The sequence below is a fragment of the Oryctolagus cuniculus genome, chromosome 3 (genome assembly GCF_964237555.1).
Source record: "Oryctolagus cuniculus chromosome 3, mOryCun1.1, whole genome shotgun sequence".
NCBI lineage: Eukaryota > Metazoa > Chordata > Mammalia > Lagomorpha > Leporidae > Oryctolagus > Oryctolagus cuniculus.
In genome coordinates this window covers 158019896-158036459 of record NC_091434.1, presented here as the reverse complement: position 1 = coordinate 158036459, position 16564 = coordinate 158019896, and the positions used below count along the sequence as shown (strand labels likewise).

The following is a 16564-nucleotide window of genomic DNA, read 5'->3' as shown; positions in this document are numbered from 1 at the left end:
CCCACCAGGAGGACTGTCCCAAACTTTGGACAAAGTGGGAGAAAAAAAAACATAAATTTATGATACTGTGCTAATGGAACAAGATGATGAATAATCTCCATAGAGGACAAACCTCTCAGGACAAAGATGAATTTATGTGCTCACATCTTACAGATTTTGTTTTCAGGTGAAATATGAAGTTTTAAAACTACTAGATGGGGGTATGTAATTAACTTAGGTCAGCCAGTCATCACTGATTAAAAAAAACTACAGGATCTCATGAAATATTCTAGTAGCTGTGGCAGGCCTTTGTGTCATTTTTGGTCTGTAGTTCATCTCATGAACACAGGAGGGCACTCACAACTAAAAATTGCCCTTACAAGCAGAAACAAATGTTACAACAGTTAGTATTAGCAATTTTAACAAATGGTATATAAATGATTCAGAAAAATATACACATAGTACACTTTATATACATAAATACATGTATACATGTAAATTTATGTTAGAGACAGGATTCTTCACTGCAAACCTGTGATGCTAATTTTGTTTGTTTGTTTAGAGAAGGTTAGAGTAGGTTTTTTTTTTTTTTTTTTGGAATAAAGGGACAATTATTTAATTATCAAAAAACATGAATTCATTGTAAGAAAATGCATTCTAATTTAGGTCTAGACCACTCATCTGTTATTCTATCCGGTGAAACTTTTATGAGGACCACCAGATGGCAGAAGACCATCAAATCATTTCAAAGTGAGCTAGTTAACTACACTTTCACTGAACAAGACTGCCTCAATCTTCCTTCTCATGAATGTTAAGTCCAGTTTTCTAAAGTGAAAAATGATTATGGACAATATCATTTGCAAATTTTTGCTTCCAAAAACAAATCACTTTTTAGAATGAGGATGATTTCAAGTGAACAATGTATCACAACGTGAAGCTATCTTAAAATCCATTTGTTTTATGAATTCACACAAAACATAGACAGTTTTTGAAACATAGAAAAGTATTAGCTGCAAAGCACCCAAAGGTCTGCCATCTAGATAGCACAAACCACCTTGGCTGAGGTCCATGTTTATCTTGCCTTAATGGCAGCAATCATTAGATGCTTCAACTTTTAAGAATCAGCATTAATATAAAGTCAGACTATGAGGGAAAATCTGTGTTTCCTTGCCAGTAAGTTTTCATTTCTCTGCTTTCTTCTTCATAAAGCAGTGAGAATCTATTAGTTATTTTCTTAATAGTTTGAGTTTATATTTTAACTAGAAATTCATTTTAAAAACACTATTTATTTATTGAAAAGCAAGAATTTGGTAATGTTATGAAGGTGCTACTATAGCTTATCTTCTATATGCTGAAACATAATAGTTTATGAGAGGGGAAGCATATGTACTTTAAAGTATCATCAAGCAAAAAGCTTAAGCCTTTGTGAATAGTCTAAAACCATTTTTTAAAAGATTGATTTATCTAATTGAAAGTCAGTTACAGAGAGGCAGAGGCAGAAAGAGAGAGGAGAAAGAAAGAGAGGGAAAGGTGGGGGAGAGGGGGAGAGAGAGAGGTCTTCCATCTGCTGGTTCACTCCCCAAATGGCCACAACAGCCCGAGCTGCACCAATTTGAAGCCAGGAGCCAGAGCTTCCTCTGGGTCCCTGACACAGATGCAGGGGCCCATGGGCTTGGGCCATCTTCTGCTGCTTTCTCAGGCCACAGCAGAAAGCTGGATTGGAAGTGGAGTGGCCGGGACTTGAACAGGCACCCATATGGGATGCCAGCACTGCAGGCAGCAGCTTTACCCAATATGCCACAGATCACATAAACAAGACTAGTGTCTGCTAATACTAACTGACAGAATTTAAAAGGGAGAAAACGATCCAACATGGGAAGCGGATACACAGCAGACTCATAGAATGGCAGATGTCCTAAATAGCACTCTGGCCTCAGAATCAGCCCTTAAGGCATTCGGATCTGGCTGAAGAGCCCAAGAGAGTATTTTAGGCGTGGAAAGCCAAGACACTCTGGCAATAAAAAACAACAACAACAACAACAAAAACAAAACACCAAACCCTAAAGAAAGATCTCTGCGAGTAATATCCCAGTAGAAAGAATGGGCCATCAAAGAAGGAGGTACCTTTCTCTGAAGGGAGGCGTGAACTTTCACTTTGACTATGACCTTGTCTAAATAAGATCGAAATCAGTGAACTCAAAAGGCTTCCATAGCCTTGGAAACTCATGACAAGAGCCTAGGGAGATTACTGACGCCATAAACAAGAGTGTCAATTTGTTAAGTCAACAACAGGAGTCACTATGCACTTACTCCTCGTGTAGGATCTCTGTCCTTAATGTGTTATTCAATGTGAATTAATGCTCTAACTCGTATGCAAACAGCATTTTACACTTTATGTTCTGTGTGGGTGCAAACTGTTGGAATCTTTACTTAATATATACTAAATTGATCTTCGGTATATAAAGGTAATTGAAAATGAATCTCTAGTGAATGGAATGGGAGAGGGAGTGGAAGATGGGAGGGTTGCAGGTGGGAGGGAAGTTATGGGGAGGAAAAGCCATTGTAATCCATAAGCTGTACTTTGGAAATTTATATTCATTAAATAAAAGTTTAAAAAAAGCAATCCAAAAAATAACTAAAAAAAAGAAGAAAGAAAAGAAATGGAGAACAGAAATTAATTCTTTGGCTGTGGCAGAACCTCTTTGTTAAGTTAGCAAATTGATGCAGATGGCCAATGGGAGGCCTGACTTTCTTTATGTTCTGAAGAAATGTGGTTGGCCATAAGGGAAGAGATGAGACTCAGGGCTGGACATTGTGGGTAAATCAGATGGGTGACTTTTGGGAAGTGGAACAGCAAATGTTCTAATTACTTGAGAATATACTAGGTTTTACTCGGTTATTACCCGGTAATTTTGAAGTTTTACACAGTTTAATATGACTCATGACAGAAGTGCTTTGTGAATGCACCCTGATAAACGCACCACATCCTTATTTGAGGCTTATGAGCTTCATTTAAAAATATTAAGGCAGATACTTTGCTGACTCCTATGATGAGAAGATTAGTAACAAGGTTGTGATTTCTTTGCAGGCAGTGGCAGATCTTCATAAAACTAAAGCAAACATTGACAAAAATGTTAAATATCATAATTGGAAAAATGGGATCCCTGTTGTGCCCTTTTAAATGATTGCTTCATTCACTTACATAAACAGCAAAAGAAATCTTTCAGCTTCTACCTGCGCTACTCAATCTTCTCTACAGACACAGATACCCTTTCTCAACAGTTCAGTTTGCAATATATAATCTGAGAAGTGAGTAATCTTCATTTCACCTTTCTGAATACAATCAGAGAATGTTTACATACATGGACCTTAACAATGCAATTTGCAACCACTGTCCTTCAAAAGCTAAGTCTACAATGTATAATTCAACATGGCATTTTCCAGGAAATCAGAACATTTCTCTTAGCTCAAACATGAACTGGTATAATAACACACCCTTCAGGCTACCTGCCTTGAAAAACATTACACATCTGGTTGCTTTTCTTTAAAGCATACATTAAATATATAATAGTTCTAACAAATGAAGTTTGAAGTACATCTATAATTTTATTCAAAAACTGGGATGAGTGCTGTGGAGCAGTGGGTTAAACTACAACTTAGGACACCTATATTTCGTATTGGAATGCCTGGACCAAATCTTGCCTCCACTTCCAATCCAGCTTCCTGCTAACTCACCTGGGAGGCAGTAGATGATATCCAAGTACTAGAGTGCCTGTTAACCATGAAGGAGGAGACCAGGATGCAGTTCTTAGTTACTGGATCCTGGCTTCGGCTTGGGCCAGCCTTGGGTGTTGCAGAAATTTGGGCAGTGAACCATCAGATGGAAGATTCTCTCTCTCTCTCTCTGCCTCCCCTCCCCCCCAGTCACTCTGCCTTTCAAATAAATAAAATATGTAGCATTTTAAAAAGATTTATCTATTTCAAAGAGTGACAGAGAGGGAAAGACAGAGAAAAGACAGAGATATTCTATCCACTGGTTCACTGCTCAGATGGGCCAGGTCGAAGCCAGAAACAGTCTCCCACTGGGGCCATCTTCCACTGCTTTTCCTAGGCCATTAGTAGGGAGCTGTATCGGAAGTGGAGCAGTCAGGACATGAACTAGCACCCTTATGGGATGCTGGAGTCCCAGGTGGCGGATTTACCTGCTATGCCACAATGCTGATCTCAAACAGGAAGTTTTTTAAATAACAAGAAAAAAATTTTAGAATGTCTTAAACATGGAAATTTTTAATATCATGCCATATTTTTATAATTTTTAAAATGTTAACTGATAGGTAAATATATATATATGATGTTTCAATAACTGTATACATTATGTGATGCCAAATCACATCTATCTCTTCAAGTATTTAACATTTATTTATGGTAACACATTCTAAATTCTTTCTTCCTCTTTTTTGAAAAGAGAAATATACAATATACTATCACTATCTATAGTCATCCTACTGTGCAATAGAACAACAGTGCTTCTACTCACCGTGGTCAAGAAATCGGAACAATTGAAGTATCCATCAATTAATAAATGAATACACATATATAATAAAACATTTGTCATAAAAAGGATAAAATCTTATTATCTGCAACAACTTGAATGAGACAGGAGATCAGTATGTTAAGTGAAATAAGCAAACAGAAAGATAGGTACCATGTGATCCCATTCATATGTGGAATCTAAAAACATTGATCTCATTGAAGTTCAGAATATAATGGAGGTTGTCAAAGGCTGGGGTGAGTAGTAGGGAGGAAAGGATGTGGGAAGGTTGATGAAAGGCACCACGTTGGTGCTGGCATTGTGGTGTAGCAGGTTAAGCCTCCACCTGAGATGCCAGTATCACATATGGGTGCCAGTTTGAGTGCCAGCTGCACTACATGAACTGGCGCCCATATGGAATGCTGGTGCCACAGGTGGAGGCTTAGCCTACTACACCATTTAAATGCAGAGACAGCCTCGTAAACTGACTTCAATATTCCCATTTCCTAGATTTTTAAGTTTCCCATTTTGTATGTAAAGAAACTGAGACTTGGAGAGGTTAAGTAAATTACAAATTTATGTACAACAAGTGTTACTGCTGGGAGTTGAAAACAAAAGTGGGGGCCGGAGCTGTGTCATAGCAGGTAAAGCCACCGCTTACAGCGCCGGCATCCCATATGGCACCGGTTTAAGTCCTGGTTGCTCCACTTCTGATCTAGCTCTCTGCTATGGCTCAAGTCCTTGGGCCCCTGCACCTGCGTGGGAGACACAGAAGAAACTCCTGGCTTCTGGCTTCAGATCAGCATAGCTCCAGCCGTTGCGACCATTTGGGGACTGAACCAGCAGATGGAAGACTCTCTCTCTCTCTCTCTCTCTCTCTCTCTCCCTCTGCTTCTGCATCTCTGTAACTCTTCCTTTCAAATAAATAAATGAATCTTTTAAAGAAATGAAAACAAAAGTGTACTGCACTTGAAAGCCAAGACGTCTTCTGCTGTGCTTCACCAGGCCCCTGCTTCTTAGTAGGGGAGCCTCATTAGTGTGATGAGAGGGGCAGTGTGGAACCATCTGGTACCGGAACAGCATGGGATGAAGGTGACTCTGACCTACTTTATACTTTGCTGAGTCTAGATTATTATTCACTTATAGTACTCATCCTTTAAAAGACAACTTTTAGTAAATCCTTCAAGATCAGTTGGTTCTATTAATGCCTGTGATTCGTAAAAGAGCCACTCTCCATTTCCTCATGTCAAACAGAAATGTTGTTCTGATGCATGGTAGCTCTATGTAAAAGTGGAAAAAATTACAGGTGTGAAGTTCTCGCCAAATATGCATTCATTCACAAACATTTATTAAGTGCCTACTATGAAGGCAAACATCAATAAATCCTTATTTCTAACCTCACCAAGTTCAAATGCAAATGCAAATCTCACTAGGTTTTTGCAATTATTTGCATTGTATGCTGCAAAATATTTTTTTGTAGAATGCACTAATTAAGAGCAAGGTTCTGACAGTTTACATAATGGGTCTTGTCTCTTGGTCAAAATGAGGCTGTTGGATATTTATAATAGAAATGTACGTGTGTGTGTGTGTATGTGTGTGTGTGTGTATAACCTGAATATCCCAAATTTAGGGACTGGTTATAAATTGTTTCTAACTATACAATAGAATACTATATAAATGTTAAAAAGGTTATGTTAAAGATAAATTTATATCACAAGTAAAAAAAGTCAATAAACATATTGTAGTATAGTCTCAGTTGTGTGAGATACAATAATGTATTTTTACTGTAAGAGACATGTCTAGAAGGGTATTTAACAAAAGCCTCATAGTGGCTATTTCTGAATGGTGACAAAGAGTTTTCTTTGGAGCAGGCATTGTGGTGTAGCAGGTTAGGTCTCCATCTGTAACAATACCGGCATCCCACGTGGGCACTGGTTCGAGACCCGGTTGCTCCACTTCCCATCCAGCTCCCTGCTGATATGCCTGGGAAATAGTGGAAGACGGACCAAGAGCTGGAATCCTACACCCATGTGGGAGACCTGGAGGAAGCTCTTGGTTCCTGGTTTTGGTGTGGCCCAGCCCTGGCCCTTGTGGTCATTTGGGGAATGAACCAACAGATGGAATCTCTCTCTCTCTTCCTGAAACTCAAATAAATTTTTAAAAATCTTTAAAAAAAAAAGATTTTGCATTTTCCTCTGTGTGCTTATCTGTATTGGTTACCATTTAAATAATGCTTGGTAGTAAAATGTTATTTTCAGAATAATAAAAACTGAATATAAGGTAGATAGTATATCCAATGAGGAAAAAGAATTGCATGGCAAGCGCTATGGTGTATCAGGTAAAGCCACAGCCTGCGACACTGCCATCCTATATGGGCATCAGTTTGATTCTCAGCTACTCTACTTCTCTGATCTTAGCCAAAGGCTGAGAAGCAATTTTTGCTCCACTTCTCATCCGGGTCCCTGCTACTGGCCTGGGCGAGCAGCTGAGGATGGCCCAGGTCCTTGGGCCCCTGCACCCACGTGGGAGACCTACAAGAAACTCCTGGCTTCTTATAGGCCAGCTCAGGCAGTCGCAACCATTTGGGGAGTAGTCCAGCACATGGAAGACTTCTCTCTCTGTAACAAAAAACTCTTTCACTTAAATAAATAAATATTATAAAATAAATTGTCCCAGGAATACACACAAGGCACATGATAATAATGCTTTTTTATTCCACATGATGGAAAGAGGAAAAATTATTTCAGTTGGTGAATGAAAACTTTAACATTCTGAGTAGATTCATAGAGGCCTTGTTTGAACTGCAAATTAAAAAAAAGTAGTGCAGAATGTTATTCAATGAAAATCTGCTAAAATCAATATGTAATAATCTTGATATGCTCAAAGCTCATTATTGGTAGGGATAATAATAGTTTTAACTAATGATTAGAGAGTTAAAATAAAGAGAACTATTGAACTATTTATTTTTTCCCAATCACTGAGGAAATAATTTCTCAACAATTTTATTTTGATACTAATACTATTTTTATGTTAGAATCTGTATTTTCCTGGAACCACCTTTTTAAACATGAGTTATGTGCTAATGCTACTGTACCATGTTCACCTGAAGGCTTTGCAAAAATTTTAATTATGTAAAGGATGCTTAGCGAAGAAATTGGCTCCAATATGTTTGGAAAACTAAAGCCATTCATTCCTTCGGTGCTTGTTGTCAATACACTGAGGCTTTTAACCCTGATTCATCTGTCTATCACTCAACCAGGAGTCAGAAGGCTGTTACTACCCTAAGGTACTTTATCAAGTGCAACGGGTAATAGCTAAGATCAATCAGAGATCTAGCAAGCAATTAAGGCAAGGACAAAAACACCTCTAAATCAAGGTAAGAAAGGAAAAGAACCATTACCACAGGGAAGGGACCAAGTTGATGCAGAAAGAAGAAGGATTACTTTCAATCATGGATTAATTAATATGAATTAATTAATATTTGCCAGTAGCTCCCCTTAAATCAAAAGGACAGTTGACAGAATATTTAGCTCCATGGATATGACCATATAATACAACCTGAATTTTTTCACGACTAATTGTGATATCATCTGGCATTTGTGATACCATCTGGTATTTTGCCAGCAGTGGAAGTTTTAAAACCAAAAACAAGCACACAAGTCTATGTAACAAATAGAAGAAAATTGTTCTTCAGAATGTCCAACTTCCCTGGGGCAGGGTCAACATTCTGGTAAATGGAAGGCCCTCTGATTGCTGAACTCACTGGGGCGGGAACAGGAAGGAATGCTTAGAGGAGCTGCACCAAGCTAATTCCTCTGCCTCAGGAAGATGTGAAGACTGGAGCAGGTAGCAGCTGAGACTTTCTGAGGGAAACTGACCAAAGAGGAGGGTCAAGAATATCTGACAGCCAGGACTCGGGAGAGGAGCAAGGGAGACTGCAGAAGAGAGGTGTTCCTGTGTACATAATTTTACATTAAAAATTGAGGATCTTAAAGGCATGAAAATTTAATTAAACCAGTATTGGCTTTTGAGCACTTTTGCTTATCCTAAGCACATGAGGGTACTTCAAAAAGTTCATGGAAAAACTTAATTAAAATATTTTGAAATTCATGTAGTTTTTTTATACTACACATCATGAACTTTTGGAGGATTTTCATATGCATGAATTTCATAATTTTTACATTGAAATAAGCTTATCTTTTAATTCAATTTTCCATGATCTTTTTGAAATACCCTCATACCACATGAAAGAATAATACTTTCTCAACCATATTTTCTAAACTGTTAGCAGATGTTTTAAAGAGATGATGAGTTTTGCAGCCCCTTCCTCCCCATTACCACACAAACCTTTCATCAAAATAAACAACAACAACAAAAAATACTAAGAGGGATAACATATTAAGCTGCTCATCAACAGTCAGGGTGAGGGCTGATCAAGTCACCGTTTCTCATAGTGTTCATTTCACTTTAACAGGTTTCCTTTTTGTGCTCAGTTAGTTGTCACCTATCAAGGAGAACAAGTGGTATTTGTCCCTTTAGGATTGGCTTATTTCACTCAACATAATGTTTTCCAAATTCCTAACAGAGATCACTCTTCAGTTAAAATTTAAACACCTAAGAATAATTGTGTGTTAATTACAGAGTTCAACCAATGGTACTAGAACAAAAAAAAAATACTAAAATGGATAAAGTATTACATTGTACATCAACCGTCAGGACAAGAGCTGATCAAGTCACTGTTTCTCATAGTGTCCATTTTATTTCTACAAGTTTCCCCTTTGGTGTTCAGTTAGTTGTCGCTGATCAGGGAGACCATATGATATTTGTCCCTTTGGGACTGGCTTAATTCACTCAGCATGATGTTTTCCAAATTCCTCCATCTTGTTGCAAATGACTGGGTTTCATTGTTTTTAACTGCTGCATAGTATTCTATAGATGAGCAGCTTAATATGTTATCCCTCTTAGTATTTTTTTTTGTTTGTTCTACTTAATACATTTGGTTGAATACTGTAATCAATACACAATTCTTCTTAAGTGCTGAAACTTAACTGAAAAGTGATTGCTGTTAAATATAAGAGTGGGAATAAGAGAAGGAAGAGATGTGCAATTCGGGACATGCTCAAGCTGACTTACCTCAAACAGTAGAGTTAGAAACATACCAGGGGATTCGAATTCAATCCCATCGAGGTGGCATATACCAATGCCATCTCACTAGTCCCAGTGATCAATTTCTGTTCACAATTGATCGTAATGATAGGAATAAGAATCAAAGGGATCACATAAACAAGAATAGTGTCTGCAAATACTAGCTGATAGAATCAAAAAGGGAGAGAATGATCCAACATGGGAAGCGAGATACACAGCAGACCCATAGAATGGCAAATGTTCTAACAGCACTCTGGCCTCATAATCAGCCCTTAAGGCATGCGGATCCGGCTGAAATGCCCATGAGAGTATTTCAGGCATGGAAAGCCAAGACACTCTGGGGGAAAAAAAAAAAACCTAAATGAAAGATCTCCACGAGTGAGATCCCAGTGGAAAGAATGGGTCATCAAAGAAGGAGGTACCTTTCTCTGAAGGGAGGAGAGAACTTCCACTTTGACCATGGCCTTGTCTAAAAATGATCAGAGTCAGTGAACTCAGGGGGCTTCCATAGCCTTGGCAACTCATGACAAGAGCCTAGGGTGATTACTGATGCCATAAACAAGAGTGTCAATTTGTTAAGTCAACAACAGGAGTCACTGTGCACTTACTCCTCATGTAGGATCTTTGTCCTTAGTGTGCTGTACATTGAGATCTAATGCTATAACTAGTACTCAAACAGTATTTTTCACTTTATGTTTCTGTGTGGGAGCAAACTGTTGAACTCTTTACTTAATGTATGCTCAACTGATCTTCTGTATATAAAGAGAATCGAAAATGAATCTTGATATGAATGGAAGGGGAGAGGGAGTGGATAAGGGGAGGGTTGCAGGATGGAGGGACATTATGGGGGGGAAGCCATTGTAATCAATATTCTGTACTTTGGAAATTTATATTCATTAAATAAAAGTTAAAAAAAAATAAAAAGATAATGGGGTAGGCATTTAAGCTATCAGATAAGAGGCTGGTTAAGATGTCTGTCTCCCATATTGGAGTACCTGGGATCAATTATTGGCTGTGGTTCCCAACTCCCTCTTCCCATCAATGCAGACCTTGGGAAGCAATGGTGATGGCTCAAGAAACTGAGTTCCTTCCACCCCAGTGGGGCAACTGGGTTGTATTACCAGTTCCTGGCTTTAGCCCTGGGACCACTGAAGGCATCTAGAGAGTACACCAGCAGATGGGTGCTTTCTCTCTTTCTTTCTGAAATTCAAGTAAATAAATAAATAGTACATAATGCTCGCTGTGTTGAAGACAATGGGGAAGGAGTGTATCTAAGATCAGATACAGAAGTCCAAGCAGCCTACAAGCATACATTTTTATTTTAAAACTTACATGCTTGTTCTCTTTTTAATAGATTTATTTATGTACTTATAAGGCAGACTTACAGAGAGAGAGAGAGAGAGAAAGGGAGAGAGACAGAGACAGAGAGACCTTCCATCCACTGTTTCACTCCTCAAATGGCGTGTTGGGCCAGGCTGAAGTCAGGATCCAGGGGCCTCTTCTGGGTCTCCCACATAGGTGCAGGGGCCCAAGCACCTGGAACATCCTCTGCTGCTTTCCCAGACACATAAACAGGGAGCTGTATCAGAAGAGGAGCAGTCGAGAGTTGAACTGGCACCCATATGGGATGCCGGCGGCACAGGTGGCAGCTTTAGCTGTTATGCCACAAACCCAAGCCCCCACGCTTGTTCTTCACAATTGATCTTAGCGATCCATGCTTGTCCTTAAACATTACATTTATAAGAAAAGACCTTTTGATTTAAATGACTTGATTTTAAGTTATTATTATTTTTCTAGTTATCTCTGCTTAATAATTTTGCAACCAAACCACAGTGAAATCTGTGATAAGTAAATTGCTATTACTCTGATAGTTAGAAGAGTATTGCTGTAGGGAGAGAAATTCTGAGAAAATTATACATTTGCAGCCTGTGGGGATCATACTGGTTCCTACAAGCTCTAAGAAAATCTCTCATTTCTTTGCATATATATGTTTATATTTACATTTATATACATCGTATTTTTATATGAGCCAAAAGAACAAGTGGTTTAGAAAGTGTTGTTACTGGGGTTGGCGCTGTGGCGTAGTAGGTAAAGCTACTGCCTGAAGTACCGGCATTCCATATGGATGCTGGTTCGAGTCCTGGCTGCTCCTCTTCCCATCCATCTCTCTGCTATAGCCTGAGAAGGCAGCAGAAGATGGCCCACGTCCTTGGGCACATGTGGGAGACCCAGAAGAAGCTCCTGGCTCCTGGCTTTGGATCAGTGCTGTGGGAGTGAACCAGTGCATGGAAAACCTCTCTCTCTCTCTTTCTCTCTATCTCTCTCTGCCTCCCCTTCTCTGTGTAACTCTTTCAAATGAATAAATAAATCTTAAAAAAAGAAAGCAAGTGTTGTTACTGTCTTTGACCTCAGAATAAAGAAAGCACCTAAAAGCCAAACTATTTTTTAAGTTTCATGTCTTTTGAGGTCATCAGCTTTTAATATAAAATTATATAAGCAGAAATAATGTCCCTTAATAAATATAAAGCACAGTGCAGAGAGCTTTGGAAGGCTTTAGAAAGGAACATGTAAATTCAAATGCTGACTGCATCCCTTCCCAGTTGTGTAAACCTGGGAAAGCCACTTAAAAACAGCTTCCAAAATGCTGAAAACAAAAGGCCAACTTGAGTGATATGGGGTGTAAATAAAATATTGTATGGCTGAATGCTTGGTGAAGTCACACAATATGTAGTAGCTGTGACTATTTCTATTATTATTACTTTGAACTTTTGGACTTAACCATGAAACAATGATCTACATTAAATCAGAATTATGTATAAGTTGACACATTAAACAGGAAAGGATGCACCCACAAAGCACAATATGATATGTTTTTATTACATGGAAGTGGATACTTTCAGTCATGTACTGAACAGTAAGTGCATGAACACCTTACTCTAGCTCAGCAATGGAGCAGAAGAGAAGAAGGCTCCTTCACAAGGCTCACCAGTGGGGAAGACAAGCACATCGTCCATTGCCATAGAATGGCAACTGCTATATGAAGTTGATGCACAGATTATGGGAGCACTTGGGCATACTGAACATCTCTGGAAGACCACCATTTCCTTTGTACTCTGTGTGGATGGCGCCTTCTCTAGTGCTCAGTTTAACCTATGCTTGGGGCACGGCCAGGCAAGGAAGAGACAGGGGTAGAACCAGAGATGCCCTCTCAGTGGGCATAATGCTTTGCTTAACGTTTGAAGAATGATGAGGAGGCAAGCAAGTCAAGATAGCAGAGAACAAGCTACTAAGGTGAAACAGCACATTAGAAAGGTGACCCTGAGAAAGTGTCTTCCATCTTGAGGGCAACTCATGGAGTTCAGTACGAAAGAAGGAAGTTGGAAAGGGTTTAAGTACTAAGACTAGCAAGCACTAAAAATGGCCTACTGTGCGATGACAAATGCTTTGGATTTCATTCTATAAGCAATGAGGATCCATGTAAGACTTTCAATAAAATATAACTGATGAAAGTACATGGCAAAAATGTATCAGATTTGTTTAATTTGTTATTTGGCTTATTGTACTATATAATCGGAGGTGACTAAATACACTTTCATTTTTCTACTCAATTGTATATGATTTATCACACATGATATTATAGTACTTAGTATTGGTGCTAGAAATATAATTAAATGTCATCACTTTGGGGCAATTTAATTTGAAATTGAATGTCACATTAAATGTATTCATCACTGTTGTCTTGCTATTTTTTCTTTCTACTACAGGATAAAAAATTCTCAAAAATATCACATTAAAACAATAAAAATGTGTTTTAATTTCTAATTTTTGAAATAGGTGATTATTAAATTAATATTATACTTGGCAAAAAAGTCAGTGCAGGGCTGAGGTCAAAGATGACCCTCTATTTGAAAAGGTTTTTAAGCTTCCAAAGCAAAGGGCATTTCAACCATTCTTTCAGGGACCACTACAACCTCAGTATACACTGAAAGGAACAAGTGGGCAGAGGATGGGTCTGAATGTGTCCCATGGCCATGTTCAAAGGTTCCTTATGGCTGTGTCAGCTTCAAAAGGCACAGAAGGTACTCGAGCCACACACACCCCCCCCCCAAGTCGTCTCCATTGGCTGGGCTTGACAAAGACAAACTTCTTTCCCCCAAGAATAAAATTGGGAATAAGACTCCATTTTTTCATTATGAATTCAGTACATTAGTTTTCAATACCTATTAGGTACCAGGCTTCTCCTAGGGTGCTGCAGACAGAGACGCAAGAACTTTAACTCCCAAATCATGCATCAGGTTTCAGATGTGATTTTCCCATGGGTCTCTCTGGTCAGCCCAGTCAGAGATGACCTTCCAAGCTTCCATCATCTCAGCTTCTGATTCATTCTTCTCTTATAGTTCCCAGCTCAGATACCACAACGTGAACTTGGCTTTGCACTTAGTACTGTGTATCTGGAAAAGTCACCCTCCTTACCATATCTCTATTTTTCTCATATATAAAATGGAGTTATTTACATGAGGAAGAACAGATGTATTCCCATTTTATAGATGCAGTAACTGAAATTCAGAGAAGTTACTTAGCTTCCCTGAAGCTACAAAATTAATCAAATGAATTCTGAAACTCTAAGTCCTGTCTATTTTCTATTACACTTCCTGTAACATCAAATCTAAGAGAGTTGTAAAAGAGTTATATTGTAATACATACCTGCTTCATGAATCTCTTCCTTTCCAGTGTATGAGGAGAACACCTGCCTAGAGAACTTATACTGTTGTTCTCGAAAATTGTTTTGCAAGTAGTCCATCAACATGACATACCCAGACTGCTGCATTGTAAGAACTTCACAGAACACGGCCAACTGGAAACAAGACCGAAGAGTTTAACACCACTGCTTCGAAGGCTTCAGTACACAATTTAAAACAGGTATTTTTGAAAAGCATTCCTTGAAATGACTTCAAATTACTTCAATCATTTTAATTTCCAAAATTACCTGGCTTTCAGAGATGCTCACTGTATCTTTAAAGACAATCCACTCAACAGTGTCTGTACAGGGAGGAGACGTCAGGGAGCCATTGTAACTGTAATACTTGTCAGTTGAGTTTGGCAGAAGGTTCAGCAATATGAATGGATCTAAGGCAGCCTGTTTCCCTGCAAAGTAATAATACATATCTCAGGTGGAATCCCAACAATGGAACTTGGCCGTTAAATGCTTTCATGAAACAGATACAGACTTTGCTACATACTTAATCAGCACTTAAATTTTTAAAAAAGATTTATTTATTTATTTATTTATTTGAGAAGGAGCGTTACAGAGAAAGGCAGAGACAAAGTGAAAGGTCTTCCATCCGATGGTTCACTTCCCAAATGGCTGCAACGGCAGGAGCTGGACCTATCTGAAGCCAGGAGCCAGGAGCTTCTTTCGGGTCTCCTATGCTGGTGCAGGGGCCCAAGCACTTGAGACATCTACTGCTTTCCCAGGGCAAAGCAGAGAGCTGGATTGGAAGAGAAGCAGCTGGGACTTGAATTGGTGCCTGTATGGGATGCTGGTGCTGCAGGCGGTGGCGGGCTTTACCTGCTACAACACAGCACCAGCCTCAGCACTGCATTTTAAAGAACATTTCAGGAATACTCAAAATATGGAATCATCCTAGTTGTTCATCATCAGATGAATGGATAAAGAAAATGCCATATGCATATATACAAAATGGAACATTATTCAGTAATAACAATGAAATCTTGTCATTCACAGCAAAATGGATGCAACTGGAGGGCATCATGTTAAGTGAAATAAGGCAGACACAGAAAGGCAAATACTGTATGTTCTCTCTTGGGTGTGGAAGCTTAGAAAATACCTTCAATCGGAACATAGAACAATAATTACCAGAGGCTGGGGACAGTAAAAGTTGGAACAACCTGTACCAAATCAGGGTTAGATCAAAGTAGCAATTCCTAATGTTACACTACACAGTGAGGTGACTACAGTTCATAGTAACCTATGATTTATTGTATGAGCAAGTGAAAGAAAGGAGCACCAAGGCTCCATTGCTTTATAGTAATGTCAAGGAAGGGGAAATATTGATTAGCATGTTTTGATAAGTACACATTGTATACATGCACTTAAATGTCACACTGTAGCCAATAAATATGTACAATTATTGATATTAAAATGTTTAATAAACAGTAATAAATGTAAATGTCCTATCAGTTACATATATTACTATAGCACTGGGCTTCAATTAGTTTATGAAAAATGTGTATTATGAAAACATGCATGGATTCAAAAAATTTCTTGCACCAAAAAACCTTAGGCTTTAATTCTGTTTTTCTAAGAGTGTTTGAAGTACCTTGTATAGTGTTAGATTCCTTACCTTTAAAAACCTCAAAGTACTGAAGAGAATATTTTACATGTAAAAGATATTCAGATATATTATTATCTCAATAAATCTAGTCATATCATTTGATAAAACTCAATTCCAGTTCATGGAGAACAAAACCAATACTTCGGATGAAGATGACCGTCAAAAGCCTCTAATGACATTATATTTAGAATATATTATTTAAAGCTTTTCCCCAGAGATCAAGAATGAGGTGAGGATATCCTGCTACCACCACGTTTGCTTAACACTGAACTGGAGAACCAGACCAGTGCTTAAGTAAGCAAAAGACACGAAACTCAGCAGGCTTGCACTGGAAGAAATCACACTACCACAATTTTCGAAAACATTACTGTGTATGCAAAATAGTGAAAAGAATTTACTATTAGAATTCATAAGTGAGTTTAGCAAAGTCACTGCCTATAAGATCAACATACAAAAGCAATGATACATTCTGCGAATCAATATCAAACAATAGAAAATGAAATTTTAAACACAATGACTTAAAATAGAAACAAAGTAGCAAATACTTGCAAGT

The 16564-nt window shown here is 38.4% G+C and overlaps 1 protein-coding gene across 4 annotated transcripts in view; it reads right to left on the bottom strand.

Annotated features, from left to right (window-relative positions):
• Positions 1-16564, bottom strand: part of PTPRZ1 (protein tyrosine phosphatase receptor type Z1) — a 199500-nt gene that overhangs the window by 69348 nt on the left and 113588 nt on the right. For all 4 annotated transcript variants that reach the window (XM_051848907.2, XM_051848908.2, XM_051848909.2 and 1 more), the window contains exons 7-8: positions 14643-14800; positions 14360-14510 (exon numbers count right to left, since the gene is read on the bottom strand). In XM_051848907.2, the coding sequence (XP_051704867.2) occupies positions 14360-14510; positions 14643-14800 (309 nt within the window). The remainder of the gene's footprint in view (positions 1-14359; positions 14511-14642; positions 14801-16564) is intronic.